Source organism: Cannabis sativa, chromosome 7, assembly GCF_029168945.1.
Source record: "Cannabis sativa cultivar Pink pepper isolate KNU-18-1 chromosome 7, ASM2916894v1, whole genome shotgun sequence".
NCBI lineage: Eukaryota > Viridiplantae > Streptophyta > Magnoliopsida > Rosales > Cannabaceae > Cannabis > Cannabis sativa.
Genome location: NC_083607.1, coordinates 60,127,011 through 60,152,899, shown reverse-complemented (window position 1 = coordinate 60,152,899; position 25,889 = coordinate 60,127,011). Strand labels below are relative to the sequence as shown.

Sequence of the window (25,889 nt, the reverse complement as noted above, 5' to 3'; positions counted from 1 at the left end):
GCTTCAACAACACAACTAAGGATGCAAGAGGCTTCCCGATCACTGCTGCTGTAGCATTCCTGAGGTCCAAAGTCCAGAAGTGGTTTGCTTCACGAAAAGAAAAAGCTGACAAGTGGACGAAACCCCTAGCACCAGAAATGGAGGAGGACTTGACATTGCATTTTGAAAAAGGTCGGTATTTGAACGTTGACTCATGCGGGCCTTACACGTTGCAGGTTCACCCTGGAGGAACAGTTATGACCGGTGGCGTAGTGGACTTGCAGGAACATACTTGCACTTGCGGCTTGTTCTAGTGCATGAAGTTTCCTTGTCCTCATGCATGTGCCGCATCTCAGGAGCGAAGTATTAGCGCGTACACACTATGCTCGCCATATTACACGACTGAATATTGGAGGAGGACATATGAAGGAACAATTATGCCAGTTGGTGACGAGGATGATTGGGAATTGCCTGATGACATCAAGAACATGACAGTTGGAGTGCCTGTTGAGAAGCAACCAGTAGGGCGACCCAAGAAGCAAAAGGTTGGAAGAATTAAGAACAACCGAACTGCTTGTAATGGTGAAAGGATTATCAAATCGCGAAATTGTAGCATGTGCGGTGCCAAGGGGAACAACAGAAGCACTTGCAACTACCGAGGTTAAAAATGTTATTTTATTTTATTTGTATCGTGATGTGTTGGACTATTATGTATTGTTATTGAATTAATGTTGGACTATTTTAAACATTAGAATTTGTGATATTTTATGTTTACATAATTATTATAATTTGTTGCACGAAAGAGAGGCGTAAAATTTGTATGAACTCTTGAAAAAACATAAACATACCAATAAAAAAAACCAGTTACATTGTTATCTTAATAAATACCAAATAAAAAACACATTTGTTCATGCTAAATTCTGGTAAAACAAATCTACACACCACCGCTCTCTAAATTTCTTCATACTCTCATCGTGCACATTATCAAACGTAGTCTCCAGCATACTATGCTCGATGTGCTCTATCACGTACATCCCGCAGTTACCGCTATATGAGACAATAAAAAGTAAATGAATAAAAGTATGCAAATTAAATTCAAGTTAAATAACAAAAAAATCAATTGTAATTAAGTTACTTTGTCTTTGTCTGTGGAACAACGGCCCGATCCATGACTTTTGAAGTGAAATTTCTGACCTGGCTCTCTGAGGCGGTAAGTTGAGGCACGAGGATCATGTCATGACTCTCGAATAGGCCAGCCTGCAGCAGCAAATTTGGTAGTAATTTTTCCCACATTGCCAGGTGACGGTTCAATTTGTTCGGGGAAATCGATCCGAGGCTGGAGTCAAATATGTTCAACAACCTATGATCCAAATCTACCTCTAGTGCCACCCAATGTTTTACTCCATCGAAGTGGAGGGCCATATATATTCTCTCCTTGTTCTTCCAACTGGCCAAGAATTGACTTTCATCCCCTTGAATCAAATCTAATATGCTCTCGTCTCACTGATAGTTAGCCTGTTCATCACCCGCAGCTTCCCACTGAGCAATAACTCCTGCTGGGAAAATACACGGCATTATGACACATCTATTTGGGTAGGCCTCGGGATAAAAGTGTTGCCGCCTCCTCATCAAATGGAATGCCGCATCCAAATGCTAAAACATGAAAATTAAATATGTCAGAGATTAAATAAAAAAGAGTTAAATAAAGTCTTTAAAAGCAAAAGCAGTAAAAAAGTCTTAAAAACTTACATCGTTCCCAAGCCAAAACTTCGGAGTATGCAGTTCGAGGAACCAAGACGAATGGTATCGACCGGTGAAGCACTCTCTTGGGTAATTGTTCCCAATCTGGCCGAGTACCCAATTGTGAAAAGTCTTGAGCAGCTTCCGATCAACCACTCTAAGTGGATCCGCATTCACGAGTGTCGAAGTAGCCCTAGCCTTCTTCTTCATTTCAGTGTACTCAGCGAACCACCTAGGTCGCCTTCTGTTCCTCCGGTTCTCCATGACTTCTGAAGCTGTCTCTAACACCTGCACCTCAGAATCCTGAGTATCCCCGATGCTGGTGATATTCGTCTTCTCAGGTGTACAGAACCTGTCATCATCATCCGGTTGGTAATCATTTGGGAGAATGAAGTCATCTTCCGGTGTCCGAGCCTCCTCTTCCGGTTGTGGCTGTGGCTGTGAATCTGCTGCCAGCCTTCCAGGATCTTGCAGGAGCGTCATTATGGTCTTCAACTGATCCATAATCGTTGTTTGTCCTCTTAGCAGAGCGGCCTGCCCCCTCTCCACAGTCTCCAACCTTGCAAAAATGGCAGGGTATACTGGATCGCGAGCCTCCGAGGTGCTGGGAATAGAAGCTGACGGGGGAACAGGAGGACCATGTGACGCTGCAAGTGGGTCAACACCAGACCCATCAGGAACTGAAGCTGCAGATGGGTCAACACCAGACCCATCAGGAACTGAAGCTGGAGATGGGTCAACACCAGACCCATCTGGAACTGCAGGCGGTGCACGTGGAGGAGACGGTGGAGGTGGTGTATAGTCTTTAAATATTCGGGCTGCCTCCGCTCGTTCTTCCAATGTGGAGGCAAGCTTTTCAGCCTGGCTTCGCAAAGCATCCTGTGTTGGTTGCCCATCCTCACCCAACACAAGTTCCTCCAAGTCAACAAATAACGGAGGCTGACCCCCGGTTATGTAACTCACAAAATCAATCTCGTTCGGCCGAGGACATAACACGGACTACACTGTCAACTGAAAAATATAACAAATATATTAATATAATATATGGAAATTAACATGAATTCAACATAAAGCGTAACAAACTTACATTTTTAGCAAATAATCTGGTCACTTCATCCTTCCCGAGTGTAGTGTTCGGCTTACTCTCCCAGTTGACCATTCTCAGAAAGCGATGCGACCTCCTCACTGCATACTCGTTGCCCAGCTGTAATATGGCCTCGTATGCCCAATACTGCAATGCTGCAGCATAGCCGTAGGCTGAGTATTTTGCCTCCTTCTGAGTTACTCCCTTCTCAATCTTTTTCAACATCTTATTCTTCACATCCAAGTAATCCTTGTTACAAGTTTCCATCAGCTTGGTGTAAGAAATATTTCCCCAAGGGTACTCGTAGAAGAATGGAAGGTTATCAACCATTCTTATTACAAAAGGAGGAACGGCAGTCTTCTCCTCCTTACCAGTGAGGACGCCCATAACAAACAAGGCCATCCCCAACTTGTAGACATCATCAGCTTCTGTGCAGCTCTCAAAAACTCTGCGCAGTTGGCCAAAGGTGATCGAAGCACTACCGTTGAAATATTCCTAAATCAACCGGTCAGAGCTTACATTTTGTTTGATGTCTTCCTCAGTAGGGCCGGGCAACAAGTTTAACCCGGTGACCAAGCCGAACTCCACCCTCCCAAATCTACATCTCTTCCTTCCCACATAGAAATGCACCTCGTCCGGCTTGTCAGATTTTATTTTGTGAAGCATCAACTGATGAAAAAATGCTCCAGAAAATTGTATGGGCGCTCTCTCGAAAAAATTTCTAAAAGGGGATTCCCTCACCCTGTCCAATAGGTTAAATTCTTCAAATTTAGCCTTAATCTTCGGGTAGTAGTAACTACCCCCGCGCCATGTGACACGGCCAGTGTAATGGTCCGATACTGGAATTATAAGATGTGCAGTTCCCTGAAAAAAAAAAAAAAAACCAACAACGATAAATAATTAATAATAAAACATAACCAATAATGAATAAAACAATAAAAAATAAAATAATAATTCATAATTAATAATTAATAATTAAACAATAATCAATAAAACAATAAAATAAAAAAAAATAATCAATAACTTATACTAAAACAATAATTCATAAGTAATAAAACAATAAAAGATAAAACAATAATTAATAATTAATAAAACAATAATTAATTATTAAAAAAACAATAAAAAATAAAATAATAATTAAAAATTATTAAAACAATAAAAAATAATACAATAATTAATAATAAAACAATAATTAATAAAAAACCAATAATTAATAAAACAATAAAAAAAACAATAATATAACAATAATTAATAAAACAATAAAAAATAATACAATAATTAATCATTAATAATAAAACAATAATCAATAAATAATAAAATTAATAAGACAATAAAATTAATACAAAAGTTAATAATTAATAATAAAACAATAATTAATAAATAATACAAATTTATAATTAATAATTAATAATTAGTAAAAAAATAATCATTAATAAAACAATACAAATTAATACAATAATTAATAATTAATAATAAAATGTTAATTAATAATTAATAAAAATTAATAAGTAATAACTAATAATTAGATAAAAATAATAAATAATAACACAATACAAATTAATACAATAATTAATAATAAAACATTAATTAATAATTAATAAAAATACAATAATTAATAAAACAATAAAAATTAATACAAAAATTAATAATTAATAATAAAACAATAATTAATAAATAATATAAAACAATTATTAATCAAAAAAATAGAACAATCACTAAATACTTATTAATAATTTATACTAAAACAATAATTACTAATTAATACTAAAACAATAATTAATAAAACAATAAAAATTAAAACAATAATTAATAATTAATAATAAATTAAAAATTATTACTTACCAATAATTAATTAAAAAATACTTAAGTCATTAAAAATAAATTAATACCTAAAACAATCACTAAATAATATAATAATACATTAATACCTAAAACAATTACTAAATCATTAATATTAAAAAAAATAATTAAAAAAAAATAATCTCGGGTCCGATGGGTCCGATTGGCCCGATAGGGTACCCATCGGACCCATCGGTCCAATCGGACCCATCGGGCATATCTCCCTGCCCATACAGAACACTCCGAGCCCCCACCCCATCGGACCCCTTAAATCGTACCATCGGACCCGACCCCAAAGGGACCATCGGACCCATACTCGGACCCACAATCGGACCATCGGACCGACTGCACACCATCGGGCCGGCCTTCTTCCCCAGATCCGAAGGCCATTTTTCACAGTCGGAATCCGAATCCCATCTTCACAGTCGGAATCCGAATCCCATTTTCACAATAAAACTTAAATCTAACCAATAATATCTCACAAACAATCTCAAACAAAATAAATCTTTAAATCCTTTCTAAAAAAAAAAAAAAAAAGAAAAAAAACCATACCTTCGACATTTTCGGAGTGGGTCGATGTTGGGAGTTCGTCGGAGTGGGTCGGGGTTGCGAGCCTTCGGGTTACGTTGGTCCGAGTGTGTGCTCAACGTTTGGGTGTGACGGGCCCGGCGACTGTGTGGGTTTTTTGGTTTTTGGGGGTGTGGGTTTGGTGTGGGAAATCGGCTGAGAGAGACGAAGAGAGAGGAAGAGAGAGGCTGATTACAAATGAGAGAGGTAGTTTAGGAAAATTGGTAAAATGGTCATATATTACCAATTTTAATAACTTTGCATTTAGGGGACAAATTTTTAGGTAATGTAAGTATAGGAATTCAAATTTCCCAGTTAATTTTAATGTCTTAATGGAGAAATTGATGTCTTTGACACTAAATTGATGTTGATACTTGATGGTGAGCCAACTCAAAAAAAAAAATCATCCTTTTACTTACTATTATTTTTCTGTTTTGCCGTTTTGTCTGCAAAAATCTAATCTATTAATGTTTTTCTATTCATCAATTTTACCCATAATTTTTAATATATAATATAATTAATATTATATATATACGCGATGAGAGCAAGATTTGACTAAATATTTATATATATATATATATATCAATTAATAATTTAATATTTAAAGTGGCATTGAGATTAGGGAATCAAAATAGCCTTTAAAAATGGAACTTACACTATGTTTGGTAGGAGGGAGAATTGGAAGGATGGAGAGAGGTGGGAGGAGATAACAAATCCTTTTGTTTGGAAAGAGGGATTGAAGGAAAGAAAGGAGAGGTGATCCGTAGGGAGAAATACCGGGTAAGCTGTACAATCCCACACCGCCTGAGGAAGGTCAAGTGGGATGATTCGGAGACTGTGTAGGTATGGGACTACACAGTTAAAGAGGGCTTAAATGGATTGATTGGTACTACCTATATCAACAAGGTACATCTTGTTTTTCGGTAGCCCATCACGAAAGAACTCCACAGTTAAGCGTGCTTGACCTGGGGCAATTTCAGGATGGGTGACCTCCTGGGAAGTTTTCCTAGGAAGCGTGCGAGTGAGGACAAAGCACGCTGGAAACACTCGTGTTGATCTGTAGGGTCAGTCATCAGTCCATGAAGCAGCCAGAGTGACGTACTCGTATATAAGAGCCATTCATTACGTACTCGTATATAAGAGCCATTCATTTCGGGTGTAAGGACCCAATGGAGGCTTGAAGTGGGGATGTTACAAACGGTATCAGAGCCTTGACCCAGCCGGAAGTGTGGTCGACGAGGACGTCGGACCCCATAAGGGTGGTGATTGTGACAGTCAGTAGTCCCGTGATCCGTAAGGGGAAATACCGGGTAAGCTGTACAATCCCACATCGCCTGGGGAAGGTCAAGTGGGATGATTCGGAGACTGTGTAGGTATGGGACTACACAGTTAAAGAGGGCTTAAATGGATTGATTGGTACTACCTATATCAATAAGGTGCATCTTGCTTTTCGGTAGCCCATCACGAAAGAACTCCACAGTTAAGCGTGCTTGACCTGGGGCAATTTCAAGATGGGTGACCTCCTGGGAAGTTTTCCTAGGAAGTGTACGAGTGAGGACAAAGCACGCTGGAAACACTCGTGTTGGTCTGTAGGGTCAGTCATCAGTCGATGAAGCAGCCAGAGTGATGTACTCGTGTATAAGAGCCATTCATTCCGTGGGTGTAAGGACCCAATGGAGGCTTGAAGCGGGGATTACAATCTCTAATTTATAATCCCTCGAATAATGGAAGGATTGGAACTCTCTTTCTTTAATTATTGTAAATTACATAAATACCCTTAACAAATATTATTAAAAAATAATTATAAGGATAAAATAGTAATTTTATAATTTAATAATTATCTATCCTTCAATCACTCCATCCTTCCTACCAAACAATATAAAAGGATTATTACTCTCCGCTCCCTCCCTTATATTCTCCATCCTTCATCAACTCCACATCCATCCAACTTTCCCTCCTTCCTACCAAACATGGCCTTAATTTGTTCCTTTAAAAGTGTAACGTTTCATTTCATTTTTTTTTAAAAAAAAAAAATAAAAAACAGAATTGAGCTATTTAGTTTGGTGGGCCCTGAGTAATAGACCGGATTGCATAGCTCTTCAACCAGTCTTATGTCAAACACTGCCAACATGTCAATTAAACTCAAAAAATTCCCATTACTCTTGATATAATATCTCATTAGAACCACGAAAGGCCAAGTTATGTTTAGCAAGAAATTTTACTATTAAAATAATTCTTAGTAAAACTTTTTTTCAATTATCTTTTTCTTTTTAAATTAGTCTGAGTAGTTTTATCAATCGTTCGATTCTTTTTTAGCCCAAATGGTTATATTTTTAACATGTTCCATACTGATTTCATGCTCTTTAAGTCTTTTACCAATATGTGTCCAATCACTAAAGCCTTCATTTGTTAACATGCCTCTACTAATCCCACTTTTAAAAACTTTGCAACAAAAACAAAATACTCTATATAACTTTTTTTAAATAAATAAGCCAATCTCGATCACACTTCTCTCCATTTGATAAAACTCCAATATACAAATTAGCAGTGAATAGTCTAGAAAATTTAACTTTAGAACCAATCGTACAATCTATTATTGGACCCTTCATCACTAATAAATTAATCATTTTTGAATCAAGAGCATCCCAATTTTTTAGATCAAATATATCAAGCCAATGTCAAATGGGTTTGATTGCTCTACATTGTTATTATCATTATCCTCTAAAACATCATCATTTTCAAGTTAATAATTCAAATGATCATCGTAACTATTTATATTATTAGAATTATGATTGTTCATATTATAATTTTCAATGAGCACCTCACTATTATTTTTCACAATATCATTTTCAATAGGTACGTCACTTCTATTTTCCACATCAACCCTTTCAGTTTGATTCTTAATACTAACATTCTCATTTGGAGTCATATTTTCAGGAATTTCAACATCAATAATATCATAATTATGATATTTTAAAATAACTTCTGGTTCTCATAGGAGGCATAGTGAAAAAAAAAAAAGAACACAAGAACTAATATAATATTTTAAAAAGCAATTAATACAGTAATAATTTATTAAATTAGAAGTGGAAAAAGGAACAAAAGAATCTAGTATTCGCTACCAATTCTATCTTCAATTTTTAAAAACATCAAATTAAAAAAAATTTCTATCACAAATTAAGAGTAGCCAATTGCCCAATACCTTTTTCAATTAATTTTTTGATTTATGCAATGATATTTTTATAACAATAAAAAAAAAGTAGTACTAATAAGTAGTGACTAATTAATAATTAAAAAAATAGTGATTAATTTTAATTAAAAATAGCAATTATAATATAATATAATAGAACGAATTAATGGTATTAAAGGAGAATGAACATTGAACACTATAAAATATATTACATATATTTTTTTCTCTAATAATTTTAGCATTATATTTATTGTATATATAAAAAAAAATAATAAATCAAGAAATAAGAAAGAATAAAACAATATGACAAAAAATATTTAATTCCTATTTCATTTCTTGTTCTTCATATATATTAAAATATTGGAGAGTATTGTCCCAATTAAATGTGAAAGTATTGAACCATATATAAGAACATGTGCTACTCTACTCATTATCAATTGGTTTTGAAATGGAACCCCATAATTCTTAACATAAAAGTTTAAAATATTATATAGATACTTTAGTTTAATTAAAATCTGATGGAGAAATTGATGTTCTTACACTAAATTGATGTTGATACTTGATGGTAAGCCAACTCAAAAAAACAAAAAAAAATCATCCTTTCACTTACTACTATTTTTCTGTTGTTCCATTTTGCCTGCAAAAATCTAATCTATTAATGTTTTTCTACTCATCAATTTTACTTATAATTTATAAAATATAATATAATTAATATTATATATACGGTGAAAGCAAAGTTTAACTAAATATATATTAATTAATAATTTAACATTAAAAGTGGCATTGGGATTAGAGAATCAAAATAGCCTTTAAAATGGAACTTAATTGAGCTATTTAGTTTGGTGGACTCTGGGCAATAGACCAAGTTGCATAGCTCTTCAACCGGCCCAACTTTGCCAACATGTCAATTAAGCCTAAAAAAATTTCATTACTTTTTGATATAATTTCTCATTAGAATCATGAAAGATCAATTTATGTTTAACAAGAAATTTTAGTAAATTTTTTTTCTAATGATCTTTTTCTTTTTCAATTATTCTGGGTAGTTTTATCAATCGTTCGATTCTTTTTGAGCCTTAAACGCAATTCATACCAAGTGGTTATATTTTTAACATGTTCTATACTGATTTCATGTTCTTTAAGTCTTTTACCAATATGTGTCTAATCACTAAAGTCTTCATTTGTTAACATGCCTCTACTAATCTCACTTTTAAAACTTTGCAACAAAAACAAAATATTCTATCTAACTCTTTTGAATAAACAAGCCAATTTCGATCACACTTCTCTCCATTTGATAAAACTCTAGCATACAAATTAGCAATGAATCGTCTAGAAAATTTAGCTTTAGAACCACTCATACAATCTCTTTTTGGACCCTTCATCGCTAATAAATTAATCATTTTTGACTCAAGAGCATCTCAATTTCTTGGATCAAATATACCGAACAAATGTTCAAATGTATTTGATTGCTTGTATTATTATTATCATTATCCTCTAAAATATCATCATTTTGATCACCATAACTATTTCTAGTATTGAATTTTGATTGTTCATACTATCATTTTCAATGAGCAGTTCACTATTATTTTTTACAATATATTTTCAATAGGTACTTCATCTCTATTTTCCACATCAAAATATCCTTTAAAAATAGAACTTAATTTATTCTCTTAAAAGAACAAAGTTTCATTTTATTTTATTTTTTTTCTAAAAAAAACTGAATTGAACTATTTAGTTTAACCACTCTGCCATATATTTTTAGCACACTATTAGAAATGGTCACATGATTTAGCTTAACTAGCTTTATTACAACATTACCAAGCAAAATAAGAAACTTCTTTACTAAATGGTTGTGACTTTCAAATGGGCAACTAATGATTCCAAATCCTTATAAGAACTACCACCTTCCATAGTAGCTCGGTTCGCCGCTCCACATAATTCTTCAACTCGACGTCTTCGGGCTCGGTTTTCCTCGCCAACCGATTCCGCAAAAACTCGAGCCAACTCAACCGAATTGGGAACAATTCGATCACCTTCGCACGCGCTCTTTCCCACCAAGGTGTCCACCAACAACGTGGCATTAGCGTATTGGTCGGCCTGCATGGGCCACGTCAGCATTAGTACTCCCGCCGCGATACCTTCCAACACCGAGTTCCAACCACAATGAGTCAAAAAAGCGCCCACGGCCCGATGCCGAAGTATCGAAACTTGTGGGGCCCACCCTTTAATCACCAAACCCCTTTCACCCACTCGATTTTCGAACCCGATCGGAACCTTTCCGTAATCACCGTCCACTTGTGATCCAGTTGGCACCTTAACCGACCACACAAAATGGACCCCACTTCTCTCCAAACCCTTAGCTAACTCTTCCATTTGATCATTTCTCAACACAACTTGACTACCAAAACAAACATACACAACCTTATTCTCATCACACTTATCAAGCCATGACAATATATGGTGAGAGACCGAGTTGGACCCACCTCTAGTAGTGGGCCCATTTGGATCATCTAACATGGGCCGTATAGGCCCAACAGCCCAAACACGATCATGGCCTGAATCTTTCTTCAAGTAATCAAGATAAACCGATTCCAACTCGGTAAACGAGTTAACAACGAGTCCCCAACTCAACCGATTCCCAATAAAAGACTCCCTAACAATTTCCGAATCTGGGTCTCCCTCAACGTAAGATCTGTACAGAGAAGACAATTTCCACCAAGGGTATTTTGGACAATTCGCAATCTCAGGAAACTCAAAGACTTCATCCTGACCGTCCGATCGTTTCGGCATATCTCGCCACAAAGATTGGATGACGGCCAAGGCAAAAGCGCCGGAAGGAGAGAAGGTAATCCGACGAATCCCGAGTTCGACGGCGAGGTAGTGTGTCCAACCCAAGAACATGTCGGAAACAATGGCGGTAGGCGGCGAAGGGTGGGTTTTGAACCAGTGAGTGAGAGGTTCTCGAAGTCGAGTGATGGCGGGAATTACGAAACGGAATGAGGTGGCGGGTAAGTCCTTGAGATTCTCAACTCCATGGGGAACGGAAGGGTGAGATGGGAAAGGGAGGACGAGGGTTTGAATGGAAGGATGGAGAGAGAGGAGTGGGTTGAGAAGAGAGAGGTTTTTTGGGGTTACGAGAATGGTGATGGTGATGAGATCTGGGTTTTGGGTAAGGGTCTGGTGTGTGAAGTCTAGGATTGGTAACATGTGGCCTTGTGCTGGGAATGGGAAGATTAAGATATGGGTGGCTTTGCCTTCTTCTCCGGCACCGGTCATTGTGGCCATTTTTCTTTTTTGTTTTTATTTTGTTTGATATAATATAATAATATAATCTAATATATATATATATATATACATATCTGCCAGTGACGCACTCTCATACATAATAAAAAATAATACTTTTCTTTTCACTTTTATATATTCTGATCCATTAATATTATTAATATGGGAAATTGTACAGGAATACACCGATATATTTTTATTTGTTTTGGTATCCGAAATAATTTTTTACTCAAATTTTTTCTCATGTTCATGAAAGTTATACTTATTTAAAACATCCTGCAAAATTTTAAGAAATTTGAAAAAGTTTAATACGCCGAAAATTACGTTCAAATAGTGTGTTGCACGTATGATTATTTTATTTTATAAATGTGTAAAATAGACTGATTAAACATTATTTTCTATATTGTAAATTATTTTAAATTATTCAATTTGAATACTAAAATTGTAAAAGATCTAATGTGCGTACTCTAACTATACTAAAATTGTATAATTTAAGGTAATTAATAGATTTTTAATTATATTTTCCAATTTTTATTGTCATCTATAAAAATTGAGTCTAATTATTAAAAAAAAATCATTTTAAATAGTACTTAATAAATTCTATATAATTAGGGGAATCATTTTACTAAATAAGATATTGGAATTTCATTTATAATTACTATTTTATATTCAAATATGTTTATATATTAAAACATAGTATAATTATTATTTTAATAATTTTACGATTCAATAATTAAATAATTTTCAAATACGCTTATTACAATTGTAAAAAATTATTACATTGATAAAACGACTATAAATTTACACTGTACATATATTCAATATAGTTATTTTTTGAGATTTTTTTATTTTTACATTTTAAAACAGTTTTTTTTACATTTTTACGAAATTCTACATAGAAATTCCTATTGCAACTAGCGCTGCAACCTAAATTGTAACAAAAAATCGTATGGAAACCCTTATTGCAACTAGCATTGCAATTATTTTAGAAACTCAAACCATAAATTAAAAAACAAAATAAAAAATGAGTTAAAAAACAGGAATAATTCTCCTATTTCTTTTTGGTTCATTTAACATATTTAACATTTTTGATGTTAGTATGATAAATACACCAATAATAACACTACTCTTCTTATCTCTTCCTTTCCAACTACAACTTGAGCTAAAGAGAAAGAGAAGAGACAAAAATGGAGGTTTCAATGTGCATGACAACTTCTTCAAACTCCATATCTCTAAAACCCATTCACAATCCTCTTCTGGGTCATGCTTCTTCTTCTTCCTCAACACAATTTTTGGCTCTAAGAAGAAAAGGGTCTTCTTCTTTTACTACCAAAGCACTTCTTTCAACTTCTAAAGAACTTGTTTTGAAAGAATTTCATAACTGCAAAGCTCTCAAGGTAAAACCTTTAATTGTTTTTCTATCTTATTTGCTTTTTAATGGTGAATTTTATGGTAATTAAATTAGCTTTGAATTGTGTTGCTTTTGTTTACAGATTATCTCAGGTTTGCAGAATTTTGATAAGGAAAATGTTGCTTCAGTTGTTTCTGCTGCAGATAAGGTTGGTCTCATAACCAATTGAATTGAAATATATTTAGAGAAATATATTCAAAATGGTGAATTTCACTCGTGCAACTGAATGTTTGAACTCGAAACTGTAAATGAAATGGTTCCCTACTGTTGAATTTTTTCTGTATATAAATATTTTTTTGCCTTTTTTTCAAGTGAAAATGTTTGTTTTTGCTATTATAGGGAGGAGCAACTCATGTGGATATAGCTTGTGATCCTGAGTTGGTTAAGCTTGCCATTACATTAACATCTCTTCCTGTAAGTTCATACACTTTTAGTAATCATTTCCTTTTTTCTTTTATTATGTTCATTTGTGAGAATTTAACTATTTTTCTTAACAAAAGGAATTATCCATTTCATTGACATGATTCTGAATACAATTTTAGTTGTGACAATGTGTTTTTTCTTATGAGAAAGCTTTGATTTTGAAGCTTGTACTAAGAGAAACTCGATAACCCGCCGTGGATGTCGAGGTTTCATTCTGAAAACTCGAACCAACTACAACATTGTCTGCATTTGTGTGTGGTTTCTAGTTTTTTCTGTTTTTCTTGTGAAATTTGGTTTAATAATGGCCTTTTGAAGGTAGGAGAGGTTTCCAACACAAACCCAAATAACATATCTTTGTCTAATTTAACAAATTTTTACAATCTTTGAATTCCTGCATTGTCTCATGGACTTCATTACTAATTTAGTGTCTTGTCAGGTTTGTGTTTCTTCTGTAGATCCAGCTGCATTCCTGGCTGCGGTCGAGGCAGGAGCAACAATGGTTTGGCAACAAAACTCGTTACCTTTGCTGTAATTTAAGAGGAATTTGAGGTTTAACTTCTTTGATTTTCTTCTTAAGAAGCTAAGTTTATGGCATATGCAGGTTGAGATTGGAAACTATGATTCATTCTATGAGAAGGGTGTGATATTCACTCCCGAACAGGTATAATTTCGATGTAAATTGATCAAGAAATAACTCAAAGCTAGTGAAAATGATCATTATTTTCTTATTGTGTGAGTACTTATTTCAGATACTGAATCTAACAAAGGAGACTAAGAGGAGTCTTCCATCCATAACCTTATCAGTCACTGTGCCTCACACGCTAAGTCTTCCCGATCAGGTCAGAAAGCAGCTTGGTTTCGTAGGGAGATTCACTCCTTTGCATTGTGCATTCGATTTACAAACATGAATTTGGAATGAAAACAGGTCAAGCTTGCGGAAATGCTGGAGCAAGAAGGTGTTGACATCATTCAAACCGAAGGAGGGAAGTGCTCGAACCCTACAAAGTCTGGCATTCTTGGTTTGATTGAGAAGGTATAACTATTGACATTGGTTTTGTATCTTTTGTTACTTTGTGTATCTTCTGATAAGCTCCAATACACTTTGTTTACTCTAGGAGACCGAGTGAATAGCTTTAGGGCAGGGAATTACCAAATCCCTTTCATGGGATTAAGACTTGGTAGCTGTTAAGTGTAAAATAGGAAATAAAATAGACTCGGTCCTAGGAGAGAACAACCCTCTCGAAAGGTTGTATTTTGGAGAGTATAGCCTCTAGCTGAATTCCTCGCCACTTTTATCAAAAAAGTACTTTCTTTGAGGGATTTCGTTGTTTGTGTTTGCTTAACTAACCGAAACTTGATCATCTTTTAGGCAACACCGACATTAGCAGCTGCATATTCCATCTCGCGGGCTGTCAAGATTCCTGTCATGTGTTCATCTGGTCTAAGCGCGGTGACAGCACCAATGGCCATCACTGCTGGAGCTGCTGGTGTGGTAAGTTTTGCATAATACAACCTTCGTTATCACAGCTCTCAACGGTCTTCAATCTAGTATTTTAAACTGACATAACACATGTAATCATGGAATGCAGGGTGTGGGATCAGCCATTAACAAACTCAATGATGTAGTTGCAATGATAGCAGAAGTAAGGAGCATTTCGAATTCATTATCATCATCTGGTTTTCGTACTGCAAATGAAGAACAAACTCTGAAACTGTAACTCCATGCCACTTTCTTGTTGTGTTATTAGACAGAACTTAGAATGACTCACAAGTTTATGTATGAGGTTACAAGAAGTACCAAATTGGCATGTAAAATTTTTGTTGAATTAAATTTTTTTTTTCCATACCAAAAGATATTGATTTGTTGAAATTGTTGCCAAAATTCAACTTTCAAATATAATCTCATTTGGAAAGAGGTTTCCTTTTCCTTTTTTTGTTAATGAAAATGGTGATAAGTGTAAAGTGTAGATGGTGTGGGGTTTTGATATTCATACTGAAAAAACAGAACAAGAAACAAAGAAGAATACTTATAGAATAGTTTCATGGATCAAAACTTGTATCCCACTTTGTAATATCTAACAATGCAGATATTAATTTTGGAGGGTACACTTGGATGGTGATTAATTGGATTGAACTGCCAATCAATCCTTAGACTTGAAAAGTATGTATCAAAATTTTAACACTAAATCGATTTTCTTTATAAATATATCGTCATCAAATTTAACCGACAGAGTTGAGGTCAGGTGCTCCCAGAATGGTAGCATAAAGGAGATGGGGGCGAGAACCCCAACTTACTTTTGCTTTGATTTTCTTGTTTCGAAAGATGGGTTTTCGAATTACTTGGGTTTGATCCTACCGAGGCAATGTTCTTAGTTTTGACAGCTCTTTTCGAGTAAGAACATAAACTAAAAAAGGCCATTGTTGAGGTACTTCATGAATTTTATGTCACTTTCCTAAGTTTTTGAGTAATTAGCTATTTCAATCATCCTCTACATTTAGCTAAATACATTTCAACCAAATACACAAATTTTTATGAATAGAATTGGAGAATAATATCTTAGATAATCAATTGCTTAAAGGTGGATTATGGTATAGGGAGTAAATGAAGTTGAAAAGAACAAATTATCACTAAATGATGAAACCTACAATTACAATCTTCCATACCACTGGATAAAAGTAGTTCTTTCTTTACAATGGAAAAAAAGAAAATAAAAAACATGAACAAAAAAAAATTATACAATAGTTTTGAGAAGAGAAATTAACCAGTGTCCCATATTGATCAATATACAACTTGTTAACTACAACCTCTACATGAACATTATTGCTTTTCCAAATTTTCAGCTTATTCCCAACTCTGAATCATCCTCAGTTTCTTCATCTTCGGATTCTTCACCACTTTCCTGCAAGAATTTATGATTTAAATTAGAGCATGAAGAAAAACGAAACGATAAAAAATGTGTTTCGATACTGATATATGGCAATCTTTACCTTTTTACTGATATATTCCGCCATGGCACTATCAAACGCTGCTCGTTTCTCTGTGGCTATGTCGTAATATTGAACCTTTTCCTGGAACAGACACAGCAACAATCCCTTGTAGTTTTTCAGTCACAAATCGTCGAACTCTCTTATTCGGTAATCTAGCTTTGTTTAGTACTTAAAGGCCAAGAGAAATCAAATTCATATACAGATGTAGAACAAACCTCATATGTCATTGTTTTCCACTTCACTCCACATGCTTTCCCAATCTGAGAAGAAAATTAATGAGTGAATCCATTAATAAACCAAATAAGAATCCAAAATCAGTAATATCAAACTACCTAGTAAAAAATCAATAAAGTAATATGACACTGGTTATCGTACATCTCGCATTGATTTGACATCTGGGTTTTGCTCTTGAAACACCTTCCGAAAGTCCTCCCTTGAAAGAACAAGAATACAAATGGTCAATAAAGAAATTATGTAACAAACTAGTCTGCATAATCTCAGGAAATGAAACCAAATAGGAACAGAAAAGAGCTCCAACACTAAGACTTTCAATCGATCGGGTACAAAAGTACAACATTTTCGATGTGAATGACCATAAGATATAAAAGAACAAAATGTAATGGGGTGTAAGTTTGTTACTTATAAATTTCAGAAGAAACAAATGCAATCAAGTATGCAGCTTCAAGGACCATGAAACCTGCAAACTTGACTTGATTAGACCCGTATTCTCGTCTGTCATGGATTGTATGATTAACACATCAATCTAGTTACTTTACTAGAAAAGTTTAAAGCTCTATTAGGGGAGGCAGAGTTTCTACATGGAGACTTTGTTAAAAGTCATTGCTCCTTTTTGTATTCAAAAGAATTTCGAAAAATATTAACTCATCAAAGGAAGATTGAACGATAGATGCCACCGTATATCAAGTATTCTTCTCAGCCATTTCAGCTCACTACTGGCAAAGAATGAAGATAACCAACATATTTAACCACCTATAACTTACATTTTATCTCATTATTCGATCGAAAATGTCAAGTCAAATACAATTTCAGTCTCAATTATTACAAAAAAGAAAGAAAAATAAAACTACAATACACCAAGAAAACTATAAAAACACACACACACACTAACATATTACTTTCAACATGTAAACATTCCCATTAGTATGATGACATTGCTAATCAGAACGGCGAACACTTGAGGAAAATGAACAGCCCTATTCTCTCTAAATATCACCAGTGAACACACACAATCTATGCAATGCAGGCCATAAGTACATAACCACATCTAATGTCCAAAATGACAAAGTTTGCCCAGTAAATACTGAAGAACAGAAGGGAATAAAAGAAAGAACTTACAAGAAGAAGAAGAACGCTGTTGGTGGCTTCTTGGGTTTCTTGGCATCAATTTTGTTACTAATCTTCTTATTCTTTGGTTTTGACTTCTGTACTGACTTTACCACCTTTCTCTCTTGGTTCATACCACTCAATCTTGCTGACCTCTTTGTCCCCTCAGTTGTTTTGATTCTCAAAACCATTTTCCTAAAAACAATCAAGAAGAACAGATATGAGGGGCAGTTTCCCAAAATGAGAATGTTTAATGAAATGAGCACAACAACAACAACAACCCCTCATGAATTTGTATGATTTTTTTCAATATAAAAGATAGTAAGTAATGAGCTTTAACAAAAAAGTATGTTTGGTTGAGAGGAATGAAAAAAGAATTAGTAAATCTTTTCCCGAAACGATCTTTTCTTCTATTTCAAAATAGAATAATCATTCCACGAAAATGGTATAAAAATACAACCAAACAAAGGAATGAAATGAAAATTTTCATTCCATTTCATTACACCTAGCAAACACAACCTAAATGTGGAGAGTTCTTCATTTCCTCCTCAAAACCCAAAAGCAGCATAAACCATAAATAAACCCCACAAATAAATTCTCTCTCTTTTTCTTCTGTTTTGTTTTTGGGTTCTTTTCATTCATAATCTTAAAAGCTTAATAATATATTAACTCATTGTGGAAATGGGTTTTCCATTTCAAGACACCCAGAAGAGAAAAACCATAATATTGTGAATTTTCTCAGGAACCAAACAAACAAAGTAGTTTCAGGGAGAAATTAACAAACAAATTAGTGAATTTTTAAGTATGAAAGAAAATTAAAAAAGTAGAAATAAGTGAGGAAGTCGAGAATGGTGTTTACTTAGTGGAAGGTGTTCCGGTGATTTGGGTAGAATCAGAAGCTGAGGCTGAGGATGATGAGCGAGATTTTTGAGAGGTTTTAGCTCCTTTCGCCATGGTTGATGATGATTCTCTCTCTCTCTCGATTCGTGGCAATAGCCAAACTTCATTTGTAATATATTATATGCCTCTCTACGCGGTTAAACGGTGTCGTTTTGCTTGCTTGAAAATTGGAGTGTTCGCGGTGCGGGTGGTGCGGTTTTTGACTATTTTTTCAAACCAACCCGCACGTACGGTTTTTCAATTTCCCAAACCGTACTCGCACCGCGAAACTAAAAAACGGCAGAAACTACACCGCAAAAAATGGTACAGTGCGGTGCAGTTTATGCGGTTTCTGCGGTTTGGATTATCACCAAATAATTAAACTATCACAAATATAATAAAGCTTGAGCAACACTTGTCAAAAATACCATAAGGTTCAAAAATAAATATAAAAAAAAAAAATTCAAGTTTCAACAATACAATAATTAGTGGGTTTGGGTTGGGCCTTCACATATTGAACCTAGATAGTAATAAAAATTGGTATTTTTATAATATGCGGTGCGGTGCAATTTGAACCGCAAACCGCACTGCATTGCGCGGTTTAAGAAAAATTCAAATCGCGACCGCACCGCAAAGAATTTCAAACCACATTTTTTTTTACAGTGTGGTGCGGTGCGAGCGGTTTGAGCGGTTTCATGAACACCCCTACTTAAAAATAAGGACTCACCTGGTGCATATATATAATACTATTTTGAACATTGTGATGTGTAAAAGTTACTAATTTGACCATTTATTTTGTTAAATGACAAAATAAACCTTGTATTTTTTAAAATTGTACAAATAGGACCCTAAATTAATTTTTTGTTAAAATAAAACTTAATAATAATCTGATCTAGAAATGTTATGAAAAAACTTGTTACATTTTTTGTATTTGTTCGTGTTAGAAATTGTCTTAAAGTTAGTTATATTAAAAAATAAAATTGTTAAAAAAAAGTACATGTAAATACCACAAAAGAAATAAAAAAAATATTTAATTACATATATAAATATATTAGATGGTTTATTAGTGTATTTATATTGATAAATAATATAATTATAATAATCATTAAAAAAAATTATTACTTTTTTAGAAAAAAAAAAGATTTAAGTTGTATTAATTTTTATTCTGCATAATTTTTAAAAAAAAAACTTACAATTTTTATATAAATATTAATTGTTACTTTGTTTTATTTTAAAATATATGTATATATTTTTTTTTCACTTTTATTCTTAATGTAGTTAATTTTTTTATAAACAAAAAGTTAGTAGAATAATTATATTAGAAGTAGTAATGACACAATTGTAATAACATTAGAATATCATAATTAATTATTAAGTAAAAATAACTTTTGTTGAAAATATAATATTTGTCATCACATTAAAGAGAGAGTGTAAAAAAGAATGTGATAGAAAATTCTCTTAGCACTCTTCATTTAAATTTTGTATTTACAATAAATAATAACTATTAATATAATATTGTGGGCAACAAAAGCCATGATATTCTTAAAAATATAAATGCAAAATTAATTAATGAAAAATATTTATTGGTATGGCAAAACTCAATTCTTTTTTTTCTTTATTGGTATTGCAAAAATTAAAACTCAATTATTAAAAATTAGTGATATTTATTATAAAATTAAATTTATACATATATTTTTAATAATATTTATTAAATCTAGTTAATTAAAATAATTTTTTATTTCCTTTATGTTAATTTACAAAAATAAAGACATCAAACAAATCAAAACAAACTATTTATTTAGTTGATTGATTTAAATAAAATATAATTTCAAAATAAAATCTTTCTAACTAACAATAATAAAAAAAAAATCACAATTTTAAGATGTGGTTTACTTGAACACTATAAATTATAAATTTTTATATCATGTGAATAAAAAAAAAATTATATTTAAGAAAAAAACTATAGTTTAGTTATGTAAATTGAAACATACAAAAGAAAAAAAAAAAAAGTAGTTGTCATCACCGTATTACATTTGTAATCTCTACTATATTCAAAATCATTATCATCATCGTATCTCACTTATAAATGTTTAAACTCGTTGTCATTGTATCTCACTTATAATCAACACTACATTCAAAATTATTGTTAGGATTATTAAAATCAATATAAGAACAAAAAAATCTATTTGAACTAACTATATATAAAAATATTATGTCATGTGACTAAAAAAGTTACAATATATTTACGATAAAAACTAAATTTTAGCTATATAAAATGAAACGCAAGAAAAAAAATTACGTCGTTGTCATCACCGTATCATACTTGTAATTACTACTATATTTAAAATCATTATCATCATATCTCACTTATAAATCGTTCAAACTCATTAGTATTGTATTTCACTTATAATTCACGCTATATTCAAAAATATTGTTATCACTAGTATTGAAGATTGATTAAGTATAATCACAATCAATATATGGAAAAAAAAAATCTATTTCAGCTAACTATATGTGAAAAATATTATAATAAATAAGACTTTTACCCTAACTATAATATTATTGTACTTCTATCAAATAAAAAGAACATATAAACTCCATTAGAAAAGCATGTTAAATAGGGTGTTCATTAAGTATTCGATCCAATCCAATCCGCACGATTCAATTCAATCCAATCCGCAAAATACGGATATCCGCACTTGCGCGGATTGGATTGGATTGAAAAATCTAAAATTCGCACTTGTACGGATTGGATGTTGTTTGACCTCAAAAAGTAACCGATCCAATCCAATCCGCATTTAATTATATATATTTTTTAAAAATATTTAATATATAATATATATTAATTTTCTAGTAATATTAAAAAAAAAAAGACACAAATTTCTAATTTCTTAATTATTTTTAGTAATATATTGAGTTGGTATTTTTTATTAGTTTTATAATAAAAAACATTAGAAAAATTATTCTTATTTACATAGACACATACATATAAATTTAAATATATACTAACTTATTTATTTTAGTAATAAATACATATATATTTTAAAGATGAGTACATATATATTGACATACATGTATATTGGTTTCATTTATTTATAAATGGAGATAGAAATAGATTACTATTGGAGATTAAGAAACAATAGTCTTTTTTTAATTTGTTTTCTATGAAATATTAAATAATTTATCATTTAAAAAAATAATCGATCCAATCCGCACTATTGCGGATTGGATTGGATTTAAACTATTATGCGGATCGGATTGGATCTAAAATATGAAATTTGCAGTGCAGATTGGATGTTGTTTGACCAAAAATAATACAGATTGAATCAAATGAACACCTTTATTTGTATATTATTAATCTTGACAGAAAAAATATATAAATAATTTATGAATGTTTCCAGTTAAGAAAACGTAGTTATATATAATTGTGTAAACTGTTAGTACTTTTTTATGAGGTATATTGTAATAGACTTTGTTAAAATACTAACAAACTCAAAATAAAATATTTAGGGAGTGAGAGATATATGGTATTAATGTTTATATAAATTTAAATATCAATAATTTTTAGAGGAGTGCTACCGTCAACTTCCTGTTACAACCTCTTAGTCAACCTCCATGCCCAAAAATACATGTCGGTATATTTTTTTTCAATTTTTTTTTCACGGGGAGTGTTCGTTATACTTACAATATCATCCTTATAAACTTTTGAAATTTTTCGAATAATTTATAGTGCCGAAAATACGTTTGAAATTTTTTGAACGCGCGTGGTAAACTGGAATATCAGGAAATCTGTTTTTCGATCCTGTAAACTACTCGAAATTTTTCAAAAATTTACAGGGATGATACTGTAACTATAACGAATACCGTTATGAAAAAAAAAATTGAAAAAAAATATTTCGACATGTGATTTCGAACGTAGAAGTTGACGAAGAGATTATAATAAAAGATTGTAATTAACATTCTTCTAATTCTTATTGGCTAAGAAAATATCATTGTATAAAATAGATTAATATAGTTACCTACTCATAATTAGGAAGAACAAGTCCTAATGGCCCTAAAAAGATAAACCGTGAAGCTGAGGATGTCACGTGGACATTTTAGGGCTCAACTTGGGTCTAATGTCAGTGTTGGGCGCCCAGGTTGACATCTTGTGCACCGTCTCGCATCAATTTTAGTTCTCATAAACTTTTTATGGGCAATCTACTTAGTTATTGTCCTAAAATACATGAGAGTAGGGGTGTTCACAAAGTATCCAATCCAATCCGCAAAATGCGGATATCCGCACTTGTGCGGATTGGATTGGATTGAAAAATCTAAAATCCGCACTTGTGCAGATTGGATGTTGTTTGACCTCAAAAAGTAACCGATCCAATCCAATCCGCACTTAATTATATATATTTTTAAAAAATTATAATATGTAATATATATTAATTAAAAAAAGACACAAACTTCTAATTTCTTAATCTTTTTTAGTAATATATTGAGTTGGTGCATTTTATTTATTTTGTAATAAAAAACACAAGAAAAATAATTCTTATTCACATAGACACATACACATAAAGTTTAAATATATATATACTAGCTTATTTATTTTAGTAATTATATACATATATATTTTAGTGTAAATCTAAAGATAAATATATATATTGATATATATATGTATATTGGTTTAATTTGTATATAAATAGAGATGGAAATAGATTAGTATTGGAGATTAAGAAACAATAGTCTTTTTTTAATTTTTTTTCTATGAAATATTAAATAATTTATTATTAAAAAAGTAACCGATCCAATCCGCACTATTGCGGATTGGATTGGATTGGATTTAAACTCTTATGCGGATCGGATTGGATCCAAAATATGAAATCCGTACTTAGTGCGAATTGGATATTGTTTGACCAAAAAAGTGCGGATTTGGATCGGATGAACACCCCTACATAAGAGGCATACCCCAACTAAGTTATAGACTTAAGAGATGAGTTTACTTGCAATCTACTATAATAATAAGTTTTACTCCCCAAATTATAACCTATGCATGATTGTGCCTTTGAATTTTTGAGTCCATTAAAATAGTTCCTTAATAATTTACAATATTGTAAAGCGGTAATTCTCACAAGTTTTGTTACATGTGACACACATAATGATGACGTAAATATTTATATCATTGCCACATTAACATCACATGTGTAATTTAAAATTAAAAATATGTATTTATCAGAAATTATTAAGTAAAAAAATCAATTAATAATTTCTTTAAAAAATAATTAAAACTAAATTAGAAAATTAAAATATATTTTTTTTTCAAATTAATTACACACGTGGTGTTGACATATTAATTGTCTAAACTGCCACATCATCATTCTGTTTACCGCATGTAACAAAACTTGACAAAAAGACCACTTTACGTCACTATGAATAGTTTGGGGGACTATTCTTAGTTGAAAAACTCAAGGGCCCAATCATATATATATGTCATAGTTCAAAGGGTAAAAATCTTAAATAGCAATAATAATAAGAGTAACTTGTGGCGTATATCCCAAAGCTTAACTCTTAGTTGCAGATAAATACCTAAGTTTAACTCCAGTTGCAGATAAATATCTAAGTTTAATTTTTGACGATAGTAATACATAAGTTATATTTATAATTAAGTGTCAAGTCAATGGCCACGTGGCAACCCCTAATTGGTCATAGTCATTCAATTTTTATTTAAAAAGTAATTTAAATATACAAATAAGAAAATGACATGTGGATAATGATTTAACACTTAACAACTATGTACCTACTGAAGTTCCAGAAATTTAACTTAGGTATTATTTCATAATGGGAATAGTGGGAGTGCAATGGACCATTATAATGCCCATAATCCAATTGACAGAAGCTTGAGGGATTATGTGCTACCTACCATGATAGGGGTCCAGTCCTGTATAAGACCACTTGCCATTGACGCAAACAATTTTGAAATCAAGCTAGCTAATCAAGAGTTAAACTTAAGCATTTACGCCGTAAATTACTATAACAACAACAACAATAATAATAATAATAATAATAATAATAATAATAATAATAATAATTAGAATTTTTGTCTCCTGAACTTTGACATGTATTAAATCATGCTCCATAAACTTTTAAGGGCGTAAAAAATCCCCCTTGAGTTATTGAGATTGTTGAATTTAAGGATTTTTGTCCAATTTTAGTAAGAAACGTTTAACATGGATGAAAATTCAGAGGTCATTATTTGGTACATGTCAAAGTACGAGGGACATGATATAGTAGATTCAAAGTTTGAAGAGCATGATTTAGTATATAAACAATTACCAAATTAATAAAATTAGACAAAAGTTCTTGAATCTAACAATCTTAATAGTTCAAGAGTTTTTTGCCAATCAAAAAAGTTAACGGGACATGATTAGGTATATGACAGAAAAAAATCCTAATTAGCCTAATAATAATAATGTGGATCCATTTGAGATGAGTGAGATGGCAGTTATAAAAGTGAGGAGTGCTAATTACAACTTCTTAGTCAATCTCTATGTCTAAAATCACATGCCGAAATATTTTTTTTTTCATAGCAGTATTCGTTATAGTTACAGTATCATTCATGTAAATTCTTGAAATTTTTTGAATAGTTTACAATGCTAAAAACAGAGTTACTGATATTCCAGTTTACCATGCGCGTTTAAAAAATTTCAAACGTATTTTCAGCACTGTAAATTATTCGAAAATTTTAAAATTTTGAAGGGATGATGTTGTAATTATAACGAACACCTCTAGGATCGGTAAAATGGGTTAGACACGATAATACGACTTGAAGCCCGCACGAGAGTTAGCGGGTTTGGATTTACATTAAATGGGTTCAGATCGTGTTCGAGTTGACTCGTCTAACCTATTTAATAAATGGGTCGTATTCAGATTGACACGACTAATACGAAATTAATTTGTTAATGACCTATTTAAAGTTATTTTAGTACTTTAACATATCATAAATGAATTATAAACGTGTTATTGGTTGACATGTTTGAACAAAATATGCTTATAAATGGGTTATACGGGCCGTATCATGCCAACTCGTTTATAAATGGGTCGTATTCAGATTTCATTTTTTAACATAATTATTAAACGGGTCGTGTTCGGATGGAGTATATACCTATTATACACGAGTCTCGACA

General features: G+C 32.3%; 3 protein-coding genes across 4 annotated transcripts; 1 reads left to right on the top strand and 2 right to left on the bottom strand.

The window, feature by feature from the left end:
* Nucleotides 1–10,057: 10,057 nt before the first annotated feature.
* Nucleotides 10,058–11,762, bottom strand: LOC115697508 (UDP-glycosyltransferase 89B2-like). The gene has a single exon (XM_030624539.2). It carries the CDS (start codon nt 11,679–11,681, stop codon nt 10,239–10,241), a length of 1,443 nt encoding a protein of 480 aa, XP_030480399.2. The 5' UTR covers nt 11,682–11,762; the 3' UTR covers nt 10,058–10,238.
* A 989-nt stretch (nt 11,763–12,751) lies between these two features.
* Nucleotides 12,752–15,425, top strand: LOC115698194 (uncharacterized protein ycf23). The gene is made up of 9 exons (XM_030625381.2): nt 12,752–13,075; nt 13,172–13,237; nt 13,429–13,503; nt 13,949–14,011; nt 14,114–14,173; nt 14,262–14,351; nt 14,438–14,545; nt 14,882–15,004; nt 15,102–15,425. Exons 1-9 carry the CDS (start codon nt 12,866–12,868, stop codon nt 15,228–15,230), a joined length of 924 nt encoding a protein of 307 aa, XP_030481241.1. The 5' UTR covers nt 12,752–12,865; the 3' UTR covers nt 15,231–15,425.
* Nucleotides 15,426–16,115: 690 nt separating this feature from the next.
* On the bottom strand, nt 16,116–19,034 carry LOC115696942 (high mobility group B protein 14). 2 transcript variants are annotated; one of them, XM_030623841.2, is made up of 6 exons: nt 18,704–19,034; nt 17,857–18,039; nt 16,876–16,933; nt 16,716–16,760; nt 16,501–16,581; nt 16,116–16,412 (listed from the first exon to the last, which is right to left on the bottom strand). In XM_030623841.2, the coding sequence occupies exons 1-6, from the start codon at nt 18,796–18,798 to the stop codon at nt 16,350–16,352; spliced, it is 525 nt and encodes a 174-aa protein (XP_030479701.1). In that variant the 5' UTR covers nt 18,799–19,034; the 3' UTR covers nt 16,116–16,349. The 2 variants fall into 2 exon arrangements, with proteins under 2 accessions (XP_030479701.1, XP_060957591.1); XM_061101608.1 differs by having other exon boundaries at nt 16,116–16,581; nt 18,704–18,860.
* Nucleotides 19,035–25,889: the final 6,855 nt, after the last annotated feature.

Excerpts from the sequence above, each read along its gene's own strand:
- LOC115698194 (XM_030625381.2), top strand. The coding sequence starts at position 12,866 with ATGGAGGTTTCAATGTGCATGACAACTTCTTCAAACTCCATATCTCTA. Across the intron at positions 14,352-14,437 it reads CGCTAAGTCTTCCCGATCAG|GTCAAGCTTGCGGAAATGCT; the intron begins GTCAGAAAGCAG and ends GAATGAAAACAG. Across the intron at positions 15,005-15,101 it reads CTGCTGGAGCTGCTGGTGTG|GGTGTGGGATCAGCCATTAA; the intron begins GTAAGTTTTGCA and ends CATGGAATGCAG.
- LOC115697508 (XM_030624539.2), bottom strand. The coding sequence starts at position 11,681 with ATGGCCACAATGACCGGTGCCGGAGAAGAAGGCAAAGCCACCCATATC.
- LOC115696942 (XM_061101608.1), bottom strand. The coding sequence starts at position 18,798 with ATGGCGAAAGGAGCTAAAACCTCTCAAAAATCTCGCTCATCATCCTCA. Across the intron at positions 18,040-18,703 it reads ACCGGAACACCTTCCACTAA|GAAAATGGTTTTGAGAATCA; the intron begins GTAAACACCATT and ends GATTGTTTTTAG. Across the intron at positions 16,582-16,715 it reads GGAAAACAATGACATATGAG|GAAAAGGTTCAATATTACGA; the intron begins GTTTGTTCTACA and ends TGTCTGTTCCAG.